At 34.9% G+C, this 11897-nt stretch overlaps 3 protein-coding genes across 4 annotated transcripts; 2 read left to right on the forward strand and 1 right to left on the reverse strand.

The window, feature by feature from the left end:
• Nucleotides 1–155: 155 nt before the first annotated feature.
• Nucleotides 156–2751, reverse strand: LOC139783332 (uncharacterized). The gene is made up of 2 exons (XM_071722492.1): nucleotides 1876–2751; nucleotides 156–1746 (listed from the first exon to the last, which is right to left on the reverse strand). The coding sequence occupies exons 1-2, from the start codon at nucleotides 2534–2536 to the stop codon at nucleotides 446–448; spliced, it is 1962 nt and encodes a 653-aa protein (XP_071578593.1). The 5' UTR covers nucleotides 2537–2751; the 3' UTR covers nucleotides 156–445.
• Nucleotides 2752–4290: 1539 nt separating this feature from the next.
• LOC139783333 (uncharacterized) lies at nucleotides 4291–6767 on the forward strand. Its single transcript, XM_071722493.1, has 6 exons — nucleotides 4291–4446; nucleotides 4550–4651; nucleotides 4850–5119; nucleotides 5734–5823; nucleotides 6343–6559; nucleotides 6635–6767. Exons 2-6 carry the CDS (start codon nucleotides 4630–4632, stop codon nucleotides 6765–6767), a joined length of 732 nt encoding a protein of 243 aa, XP_071578594.1. The 5' UTR covers nucleotides 4291–4446; nucleotides 4550–4629.
• A 113-nt stretch (nucleotides 6768–6880) lies between these two features.
• LOC139783340 (tubulin beta chain) lies at nucleotides 6881–9276 on the forward strand. 2 transcript variants are annotated; one of them, XR_011721227.1, is made up of 5 exons: nucleotides 6881–6974; nucleotides 7065–7119; nucleotides 7465–7688; nucleotides 7912–8070; nucleotides 8164–8803. XR_011721227.1 is itself a non-coding variant. In XM_071722501.1 (5 exons), the coding sequence occupies exon 5, from the start codon at nucleotides 8340–8342 to the stop codon at nucleotides 8805–8807; it is 468 nt and encodes a 155-aa protein (XP_071578602.1). In that variant the 5' UTR covers nucleotides 6912–6974; nucleotides 7065–7119; nucleotides 7465–7688; nucleotides 7912–8070; nucleotides 8164–8339; the 3' UTR covers nucleotides 8808–9276. The 2 variants fall into 2 exon arrangements, 1 of the variants encoding a protein (XP_071578602.1); XM_071722501.1 differs by having other exon boundaries at nucleotides 6912–6974; nucleotides 8164–9276.
• Nucleotides 9277–11897: the final 2621 nt, after the last annotated feature.

Consider the following 11897-nt stretch of genomic DNA (forward strand, 5'->3'; position numbering starts at 1 on the left):
ATATCATAACAATTCCATTGAGTATGATGTGCATTAAAGTCTCCCGCTATAATTGTTTCACAATCCTTACTATCATACTTGAAAATACCTTCCCATGCCCTAACAGATGTATCACCTGGCCTTCTATATACTGCTACTATGTTGATTTTCTTCAATGTGTTTATCAGTCTTACTCCTATTACATCAAAATTATTGTCAATATTATTCCACCCATTTATTACTTTAAATTCTATATTATCTTTAACACATATTGCAACCCCACCGCTGTTTCCCCTACTATTCTTACTGTAAGTTTTAAATCCTGAGAAAAATATATTGTCTTTTCTACTTTTAGTTTCCGTCAATATCATTATGTCATATTCTTGTATTCTTTTGTATATCTCGTTCTTCTTTCCTTGGAATCCTCTGCAGTTCCAAACTACTATTTTTAAAGTGAATGTACCTTCTATATTTGTGGGAAACGCTGTGAGGTTGATCTTGTTTGATCCCCCTCACGCGCCATCCCTCTTCCTCTTCCTTTCCAAAAGTCTTTTTTGATTTCACCTACTATTATTCTTTGTTTTCTCCTTTTTTCCTCCATTTCTAGCTCTCTTTGTTGTTTCAAAATCTCCGCTTTCACTTTTTCTCTTTCTGCTTGATTGGTTGTCCCTAATTCCTTTTGTTCTGGTCCTTGTATCATTTCTTGAACTATTCTCCTGAACTCCCAATCTTGTCTTGTATAATACATAAGTTTTGCAGCAAGTTTCATAATGATTTCTTGTTCACCGTTGAATCCTGCCGCTATCTCCCCACTAATATCTTGTCTATCTTCCTCAGCTGTTTCTACTCCTATTTCTTCCTCCGATGATTCACAATCCCAACTATCTTCCTGTCTTCTATTTTCATTATTATATGCAATTCCTCTTTTATCCTTAGTGATCTCTCCCAATCTGTTATTGAACTGTTTGTAGTATTTGTTATTTCTATTTTCTTCCTTATTGGTGTTGCATGTTTCTTTTTTATGTTCCTCTTTTCTTCCTTGTTGTCTTCTTTCTCTGTTTTCTTCATATACTGTTATCTTCCTACCTGCATCTTCCATTGTTGATGGCATAGATACTTTCCCTTCCATTTCTTTTCTTGGTGGACGTAGTTTTGGCCATTCCATCGTTTTTTCGTATCTGTCATATACTTGGTCCTTATCCTGTTCTTTTCCTGTTAATATTCTTTCCGCTTCTCTCCGGGATACGTTTTGATATCCCATTATGACATTTATACTTTTGTTCTTTTCATATACATTACATGCTCTATATGTAGATCTGTGATTGCCTCCACAGTTTCTACACTTAGGTGATTTAGTGCAATTACCATGGGCCATATCTCCGCATATAATACATCTTTCCTCACTCTTACATGCTGATTTGATGTGGCCAAATCTGAAACACTTAAAACATTGTTTCACTGCTGCAATGTACGGTCTGACCTTTATCTGTGTCCTTCTTCCAAAAAGATCTAATCTATGTCGTACTGTGTCTCCTTTAAACGTAATTATTAAATTTCCCGTATCTTCTTCTACTATTTGCTTATCTTCTTTATTCCATGTTTTTCTATACATCCTTCCAATCTTCTCGATGTTATCGTGGTCGTCTATTGCCTCCCACAGTTCTGGGATACTTTCTCCCCAGTCCGTGATGACTCCTACGTACTTTGATCCTCTTTGGTCAATTTCCGCTGTAATTCCAATAGTGTCTGATAGCTTGTTGATTGCCTCTAAACAAATATTAGCATCATTACAGTTTTTAAACTTACAGAGTGCTGCTGTATGTGATAGCATAACTATTTCATCTGGATATTTCTTATCACGGGTTAGTACAGACCATATTTTGAAAAAATTCTTACCTCTCTTTATCTCTGTTTTTTCCCTTTTTAACTTAAGAACAATTTTATATATTACGTTAGATCCTTCTGTGAACCTAACCTGTTTTTGGTCCACTATATCTGTCGCATCTAACTCACTTATTCTTTCTAATATGCCTTTACGATTCATAAACTCTTCCCTTGGCTTCTTTATAGCTCCCTGACTACTTCCCGCCATTCTCGCTTCGTTGTCAACTTTCGTCTTGCTTAATACTACCGACCTTACTTGTTGCGTATTCTCGGCATCCACTTCCATTTCTATTTCATTTGCCGTGTCGTACCTCGAATCTTCCTTGTCGGTCTCCCGTGATTCGTGTATTAGTTCTTCCAGATTGACGTCATCAGCTTCTGATTGGTTGTTTGTATCTTCCTTGTTGTTACCAACCTTCATTGCTATAATTTCCTCTTGGATTTTGGCGCGCTTTTCCTTCGCCATCTTCTTTCCCTCCACTGTTATCCATTCTCCGTCTTTCTCTGAGTATCCCTCAGTGTAGTTCTCTTCATTATTCATTTCTTCGTTATCTGCTGCTCTCTTTTTGCCGGTCTTATTTTCTTCCATCTCGATATCCGTCATTTCCTTTATCATTATCTTCCTTGCTGTATCCTTCCTTTCATCCGCATTCGCTTTCGTTGATTTTCTCATAACCGGTCTTTTGACTATGTTCCCCCCTCCAAGAGGGGGTACTGTTTTTATTCCCTGTGTTTTTCCTATAATTGACTTATTGAATAGTCTCTCGTTAAGTCTACTAAACTACTCTCGAAATACCCTCTAATTGACCCTCGAAAACTAACAATTACTTTCGCGGTCACTAGCTAGGTTAAAACGCGTGTGTACGCTACGGCGGCCATCACGCAACTCACTACCGTGTCTCTCGACGAGATAGGTTAACTGATGAACTGACTGACAGCGCGCTAAACGCACTGTCTGCACTGTACTGCACTGCGCTGCGATATAATTGATGAACTGACTGACAGCGCGCTAAACGCACTGTCTGCACTGCACTGCACTGCGCTGCGATACTAACGCCGTTAGCCGCCAGTGTCGAAAAAGTGAAAGTGACATTTTTCTGTTATATATATGTTATATTGAGATGAGAGCGGTCGACGTAGAAGAAAGTATCTTAAAATAAAATTTTCAACATTTGGACTTTGCGTCGCAATATCTCCGCTCGTAGGGCACGTAGCGGAATATTATAACAGAAACCCCCCCCTAATTCGACCCCAAGCTATCGATCAAGCCTACTTAGAACTTGATCCGTTCACTCGTTATCGAGATCTCAACATCTCGTATACTCGCAACCCGTCGCGTCGCGTAAAAGAGTCACGGTCGGTCTCGCTCCGCGTATACTTGGCGCGAGACACTGCCGTGTCTCTTGATAAGCGGTCGTTTCCAGTCGTTTCTTCCAGTCTTAAAAAGAAGTTTCAACGTCCTGTGTGCAAGAGAGTGCAATTATTAAGGAGGTTAATATTATACGCAAAATTTCTTCGTCAAGCAAGTCTTACATTTATATAATACATATTTCTGTTTTTTACGTTTTTACAGAAAATAAATCTCATGAACAGAAATAAATACGCGGTAGTTAAATTTCTATCCGATTCGTCGTATTCAGAAATTCCAACAGCCTGGCTCATCATAAGTGATGATGATGATAATAAATATCAACAATGTTGGTGGCCACCTCGAACAACAAACAGTGCATTAGCAATAGCGAGTTGTGCAAGTCCTAACCATAATACATGGAATCGATTCGAAGTGGAATTCATCAAATATTGCTGTACGTATTATTGATCTGTTCACTCGTTATTGAGATTTCAACATCTCGAGTACTCGGAAATCGTCGCGTCGCGTAAAAGAGTCACGGTACGGTCTCGCTTCGCGTGTACTTGGCGCGAGACACTATTATATTATAATTGTTTGATATTCTTGTTTGACGTCAGAAGCGAGAAATTGCATCCCAAAAATTCTTACGGTATACGTTGAAATAATAAAAAAGTATATCCATAAAACGAAATTGTAATTAATTCAGTATATTTGTAAAATATATGAAGCACTTTCCTTTTGTTGAAATAATCAATAAATATAGCTGAAAAATGAAAGAAGACGAGTTAAAAAGGTAGATTGCATGTCACGTTGTCTGTACGGCTTTTTAATAATTAAAGCCAAAGGAAAGTGTTCGGTATATTGTACAAATATGCTGAATCAATTACAATTGCGTTTTATGGATATTTTCTTATTTTAACATATACCACAAGAATTTTTGGCATACGATTTCTCGGTTCTGACGACATCAAATAAGGATACAAGCAGCGAGTAGGCAGGAGCCTTAAGAATTCTGACTTAAGAAACTGTAGAGAGAAATTACTATTCCAAATTTATTTTCTTTATTATAGCGTCTTACGAAACAGCCCGAAAAAGTGCAGCTGATTCCAACTACGAAACAACAGACCACGAACGATTAGGGCGAGGAAAAAGGTCACATGTGCCACATAATCCTTACGAGAGTGATGAAGAGGACGATATAAATCAGCATATTCGAAAAGCTTATTGTAAAAGTATGTATAATGAACAGTATTTATGATAACAGTATTTTAACATGTTTTGTATTAAACATTAATATAAAAATTGTGTGTAATGAAATTATTTTTAATTATACAGAGAAACAGTCAAAATCATGTATTTTTCCTCCGCTACCATCGTGCCCAGACACTTTGGGATCTGTTCGTAAATCTTTTGACATGTCGCCTAATAATAAGAAAGGTAAATATAATTCAATTGAAACAATGATAATTTAGCACAACAATAATAAATATAATTAAATTTTGTCGTTTAGATAAGAAATCACATTTTTAACAATTGTTACATTTCATTACTCGCCGCGGACATATTGGAATTGTGACATAAGAGCCTTAAAGAACTGGAGAAAATACTATTTTAAATTAATTTCCTTTATTTAAGCGTCTTATAAATCCGCCCAAAAAAGTGCAGCTGATGCCAATTACGACACAGACGAAGAACAATTGAGCCGAGGAAAAAGATTACATGTGAATTATTTCGAGAGTGATGAAGAAGAGAACAATAATCAGCAAACTCAAAACAATTATGGTAAAAGTATGTATAATGAAGAGAGACAGAGACAGAGACAGTCAAATTCTTCTGTCCTTTCTGCGGGACAATCGTGCTCAAACACTTCTGGATCTTTTGACATGTCACGTTATAATAATAAAGGTAAATAGAAATCATTTGAAACATAATGTCTTATTATAAAATATAATATTGTTAAGGCTCCTGGATAGTCGTCGCTTCTATCCTTGTTTGATGACGTCAGAAGCGAGAAATGAGTAAAAATGACACGCTGAGAATTCTTGCATTAAATTTCAAAATAAAAAGATAAGATCCAAATAAAAGATATATTTGCATAAAATAACACTAGCTTTAGATCACTTCAGCACACTTCAAAAATACTCCGAGGCCGAGGTTTATCCATTTCCCTTGACAGTTAATAAACAGCGCCGTAAAATGAATGTAATACGAAGTCGAACCATGCTGTCTTTTGCGCAGGCGTATAAGCCTGCATGGTTAGGTTTCGTATTACATTCATTTTACGGCTGTTTATTAACTGCCAAGGGAATTGGATAGTTTTCGGAGTATTTTTGAAATGTGCTGAAGTGATCTGTAGTGTTATTTTAAGCAAATATCTTTTTGTTTAGAAATTCAATGCAAGAATTCTTAGCTTGTCATTTCCACTCATTTCTCGCTTTGGACGTCATCAAGGATAGAAGCGACGACTATCCAAGAGCCTTAATTGTGTAGTTTTTATTTTAATAGAAGTAACTTTTCAGGTTCTGATAAAGAAAATAATTTACGTGGTGTACAGTCCAGCAAGAAATCGTATAATCGTAACTCCCCAGATAGTCCAACAACATCAACAGGTAGATATGAGCTGTTAATAAATATTGAAAAAAGTAATAGATATTAAAGCTCCTGGACTCTCGCCGCGGTCATGTTAGATCGTGACAAGTCAAAGGCGAGAAATGACACGCTGAGAATTATTGCGTGCCATTTTCCAATACAAAAGTATATGGATGAAAGAAACACCAGATCATTTCAGCACACTTGAAAAATACTTCGAAAACTATCCCTTTCCCTTGACAGTTGATAAACAGCCGTAAAATGAATGTAATACGAAGTCTAACCATGCAGGCTTATGCGTCTGCCAGCGCCTGTGTCATTTTCCACTCATTTTTCGCTTCTGACGTCACGATCTCACATACCGCGGCGAGTACCCAGGAGTCTTAATGCATAACAATAGTGAATTATATATATCTTACATAAGTCGAAATACACAATCAACCCTTTGGAATACAAGAAAAATTCGGTAGTATTTTATTTATGTGTAAAGATATTTTAATTCATTGATTAATTATTACATATCTATATGTGATTAATAGACTTATTAATTTTAACCGATGCGGAAACTGCTTCATCCGTCGCAAAATATGAATCTTTGCACAAAAATACCGACGAAAATAATCGATCAATAAGTCCATCTATGTTGTTTACACCAAAGAAGAGAGTGAAATCTAGACTTGCATTTTATCCAGTCAATTTGGATAACACAGAAAACAAGCCACCTGAACAAAAGATGTTATTGGATAAGTTTAATGTGTAAATATCGCTCAACAATTGTCGTAATGGAAGTTGCATTTATATATATATATATAATGAAAACATTATTGACAGAAAAAGGAAGGAAAAAGGAAAGGACATTTCAGAGCAGCGTAACATGCGATGTAAAGCTGAGAGAGCAAAGTTAACCGGTTGGGATTGCTGGGAATGCAGAGAAGTAATGCAATTTAAAAGTATAGTAATGTAACATGTAAATAAATAAAAAAAAATATATATAAGAAATATATATATAAATATAAATAAATAAGTATAAATATGTTTCTCATAAAGTAATTCATAATATTTGATTTTTAGTATTATAAGATGTTGTCACTGTCAAAAGAAGATTTACAAAAACGAAAGAATCAGTGCTCGCAACATCGATACAAATATGAGCGACCAAATACACCAGAAGGTATATTATACCTTCATATGTGTTATAATATTTTATTTTATTATCACTTTTTTATGTTATATATGTATAATAAATATAATTTTTTTAAAGGTTTTTGGGATCCGGTGTTTCCTGAGACATTATCGGATTTTTAACTCATTGTACCGTATGTAATATACATCTGCCTTTACTTTTATTTATAAGAGACGAAAAAATCTATCGACTATATCTACAAAATGTTTTAACCGATTGATTGTGTTTAATTCCGACTTACATAAGATATTTATATAACTCACTATATTGTTATGCGTTGAGGATGACCCAAAGAAAGGGTCAAAACGTACTTGTTTTTTTATTGTTTTGTCGAAATTATAATAAATTATAGAGCGCACTCTAATTACCGCTCCTAGCTTCTACTGCCACATTTATTTATGTTTCTAATTTATTCAAGAGAGCCTTTTCATCTATTATATGTTATTTTAATGTACATGGCATTATAATCGTGTTGCAGAGATGTTGAGACGAATGCAGCGTACGCAAAGTAAAAATAATCTTATCTTGAGAGATCTTCAGGAACGTTTTACTCGAATGGAAGAAACTCTAAAACATCCTATAACACATTCTGCAGGTTACGATGATAGACTTATTGCACCATTGTTACCGTTATCAACAATAGATGAAATAAAAGATTTTGATACATTATTAAGAAGAACGGAGGGACCAGTAGTACAGTTTGTAAGTTACATATATTTTTGTAAAATTTGAAATTGTAAACCTATTTTAAAATAGAAATTATTTTAATTAAACATCTTCAAGTATTTTTAAACATATATATATATATATATATGTATATAATGTATTATATATGTATGTTTATATCAGCCTTTGTAGCATAATTAATTATTTATAATTACTATTAGCACTTTAAATATATGCAAATGTTATTTTTGTGTTACAGACAGACTTTTTAAAAAAACAGGTGGTACTAACGCGCGAGATAGTATTCATCGAGCATTAAAAAAATTGTTTTCGAATGAGTGTGCAATGAACTGTTCTTGGAAAGGAATTCGAAACAATTTTCGAGTTTCGGATTTATATTTTATTAAGATTATGAGAAGTATGTAATTAAAATATATACTGCTTACCATATTAATTGTTAATTACGGTAATAATTTTATTAATTTTGAATATTCTTGTCGTTTCTTTTCAGGAGAGATGATTTCATGTCATGCGAGTCTAACAGAATCCGCATTTGATGAAATTACGGCGGAATGGCTACGTTTTGCTAAGCAACGAAGCCAGCGAGAAAATCGCGATAAGAATGCAGCTGAGAAAGACGTAGATTGTCCGAAACCTTAAGCAACAAAGACTCGAGGAGTACACACAATGGGTGGAAATAAGAACATGATGGCAGCGTGCGAACCTAGGCACGGCAGGTACTTTACAGTCGCCGCCATCTTCCGCGGTAGGATGTCGATGAAGGAGGTCGACGAGCAAATGCTCAACATTCAGAACAAGAACAGCTCGTACTTCGTCGAGTGGATAACGAACAACGTCAAGACCGCCGTGTGCGATATTCCGCCGCGCGGTCTCAAGATGTCCGCCACGTTCATTGGCAACTCCACCGCCATCCAGGAACTGTTCAAGCGCATCTCAGAACAGTTCACTGCCATGTTCAGGAGAAAGGCTTTCCTTCACTGGTACACTGGCGAGGGCATGGACGAGATGGAATTCACTGAGGCCGAATCGAACATGAATGACTTGGTGTCCGAGTACCAGCAGTACCAGGAGGCTACCACGGACGAGGACGCAGAATTCGACGAGGAGCAGGAAGCTGAGGTCGACGAGAACTAAGAAAAAATATATATCCCGCGACGGAAGCGACACTCTCCCTATTCTCTCTCTCTTTCTCTCGACCGAACGATAACGCAATACACCCTTCACTCATGCTTCTTAACTCGTTATCTCTTTCTTTTGTATCTTTTTTTACAGATTTCTGTTTAAAACTTTCGCGGAGCGCGCGCGCGCTTTTCATTGCTGCCCGTCAATATCGCACGTGCGATAATTCGAAAATTGATTTCTTATTTTTGAATGTGTCTTTCTACAAGATTACTTTTGATTACTAATTTTCGCGCGCCTCTATCATTATCCACTGTACAACCGCCGAGAGCGGCCGCTACATACAATGGGTGGAAATTTCTACAGAATCTGTGCGTTTGATTGAAATGTTTTCAAGAGCTCTAATCGCATTTTGTAAAATTGTGTATTTTTATTTTATATCTTTCCATACAGTTATTATACTGATTTGCTTATCTGAATTTTCCACCCATAAAATTTGATTCTTTTTAATATGATTTTGATGATTATATGATATTTTTTATTTAATTTTATGTTCGATTAAGTATACTACTCTTTTATTTGTTATACAAAGGAGAAAATAAATCCTTAAATTAATATAAATAATATCTTCAGTTCAAACCTGCAAAAAAAAGCTTGAAGAATGTGTGCATCAATAAAAAAACATTTGTGCAATAAAAAATATATGTTTCAATATTTATTTTTCTTTAAAACATCAAAAATTTGTTATTTGTATTTATAATAACTGTGGAGTTATAATTTATATCTATTGTATAGATGCATCTCATTGTCAATACATTTATATAGATCTATATGTAATTATTTCAGAGATGTATCTGCATAAAAGACATAAATTTCAACTTTACAGTTATTATAGATACAAATAACTTCGAGCATTATGGCTATTAATAATCCGTCTTCATTATCATTTCTCCGATCTTTTAATCTGACCCGAGTCGGGTCGAGTCAACAAATCGAAAATCGAAAACGCTATATATTAGTGCACGATATATCATATTATCGAAAGAAATGATTACTGGACGGATTATTAAAATTCGCTCCAGGGCCAAGCAAAACAATCGGTTTTTTTCAGAACCACCAAATATTAAGACAAGGAACATCTCGAAACTCGAAACATCTCGACAACATACATATCATGTTACGAATATCTTTCTATCCGTTTAATCCTTAATTTTTTGTATAAAAAAGATAATAAAAATAATATAATATTTGTGAAAATAATGGTTAACAGCTACGTGATAATATCGCAGACTTTATATACTTCTTCACAATTTATAGCACATAAAAAATGGCTTCTCTTTCGCAGAAAATAATTCCAATTACCATAAACACGAGATACCATCACTTACATATAAAAATATTTTCTTCTTATATAAGAAGATATTTCAATGTTAGGAAAGACATTTTGTAAAAAGCAAAAATGGATAAAAATCGCATTATAAACTTAATGTTCAAATTAGAAGAATCTAGGAATTCATAAAATATTACAAAATAGATTTCGTATCCGATTAATCCTTAATTTACCTACTTTAATTTTAATATAAAAAAATAGGACGTGTTATCGCTCGTCGAAAGCAAAAGCTAAGTAATGTTACGGCCGATATTCCGAGCAATATTAATTAATTAGGGTATTAATAAAAAGCTATATATACATTTTGAATTGTAATTATCGAGCCAACGTTTCGACCTACTTGGTCTTTCTCAGGGCATTACATTCAAACTTACAAGTAATATAAATAAAAATAATAATAACTGTTAGAGTTCACATTATCAACACTGAAAATTATAGTCATCGCCGATGAACGATTACGACACGCAAAAGAAATAAGGTCAAAGCCAACTTCGAATTAAACGCCGTCACAGGCCACATAATTACAATAATTGTTACCTATTGCAATAAATCCTGATCTGAGTTGCAGTTGACGGAGATGCTAATTTCGTGCATTTTCTGTATATTTTGTATATTTTGTCGATGCTAGCACGTAAGTGGCGAAACGTTTAAACAGCTACGTACAATTGATTCCTAATTAACTGGCGGAACAATCGAAAATGCACTTAAAATGGAAAGAATGGCAATCTTCCGCGCGCAGTAAAAACTGCGACTGTGTCCGATCGGGGGGTATTCTGAAATATCATTGTCGCTCGTTGAGTTGCGCAATTAAAAATATTGCTTAGATAACAAATACAAAATAAAATCATCGTCTCTATTGATTATAATATCATCGCTTGCATACGTATACACTGTTATAACGAGCACGATAATATTTCTATTATAATCTCGGTAATAAATCGGTCGACAGTTTTTGGTGAGCGCGAAATGTGTAAATTACAAGTGTATCTAGAAATCAATGAAACTCCTTTAGCGACTAAATAATGCAATAACGTCTTTGAAAGTATGCTATAAACGATGATATACCACATGCCGCTCTTGAAGTTATATTTAATCCTGTAGGAAAAGAAAGAGAGAGAGAGAGAGAGAGAGAGAGAGAGAGAGAGAGAGAGAGAGAGAGAGAGAGAGAGAGAGAGAGAGAGAGAGAGAGAGAGAGAGAGAGAGAGAGAGAGAGAGAGAGAGAGAGAGAGAGAAAAGGAGAGAGAGAAAGAGAAGGAGCAAAAGAGAGAAAAAGATACAGTTAGAGACAGACAAGATTCGAGTTTCTGCAAAACTAGTCCGTGATAATCTGCCATGTAAGACGTATATGTGTTATAAACGAGCATGCATCCTCCGTTCCTATACATATATGCGATCCGCTTATTCGCTGAATAACGATAAAGATCGGACGAAAACTTCGATTTTAACATAATTCTTTGATCGCGAAATACGCTTCTGTATCGGCTGCTTTCAATTTTGATTTCGTATTTACAATTGCGCGAAAAGAAAAAAAATCTGAAAACACTCGAATAATTCCTTTGAGTATGCGTACGGTAAAAAATATTACAGACGCGTGATTTTGAAATCGAAGAATTATTTATGCATTATTATGTCTCTCTTAACAAAAAAAATCATAATCGTAAATAAATACGTGACCATGTACAATTGTCTCACACATTATAGTGACTGTTAGACGT

The sequence above is a fragment of the Temnothorax nylanderi genome, unplaced genomic scaffold (assembly GCF_030848795.1).
Source record: "Temnothorax nylanderi isolate EJ_2023f unplaced genomic scaffold, tnyl_v1.0 TNYL_tig0490_pilon, whole genome shotgun sequence".
NCBI classification, from domain to species: domain Eukaryota; kingdom Metazoa; phylum Arthropoda; class Insecta; order Hymenoptera; family Formicidae; genus Temnothorax; species Temnothorax nylanderi.

What these genes read in the sequence shown, in the direction of transcription:
- LOC139783340 (XM_071722501.1), top strand. Translation starts at nt 8,340, where the DNA reads ATGGGTGGAAATAAGAACATGATGGCAGCGTGCGAACCTAGGCACGGC.
- LOC139783332 (XM_071722492.1), bottom strand. Translation starts at nt 2,536, where the DNA reads ATGAGAAAATCAACGAAAGCGAATGCGGATGAAAGGAAGGATACAGCA. An exon ending in AAAAACAGAGATAAAGAGAG is followed by an intron (nt 1,747 to 1,875) that starts GTAAGAATTTTT and finishes ATATTTGTTTAG; the next exon opens with AGGCAATCAACAAGCTATCA.
- LOC139783333 (XM_071722493.1), top strand. Translation starts at nt 4,630, where the DNA reads ATGTCGCCTAATAATAAGAAAG. An exon ending in GTCGCCTAATAATAAGAAAG is followed by an intron (nt 4,652 to 4,849) that starts GTAAATATAATT and finishes CCTTTATTTAAG; the next exon opens with CGTCTTATAAATCCGCCCAA. An exon ending in TTATTGGATAAGTTTAATGT is followed by an intron (nt 6,560 to 6,634) that starts GTAAATATCGCT and finishes CATTATTGACAG; the next exon opens with AAAAAGGAAGGAAAAAGGAA.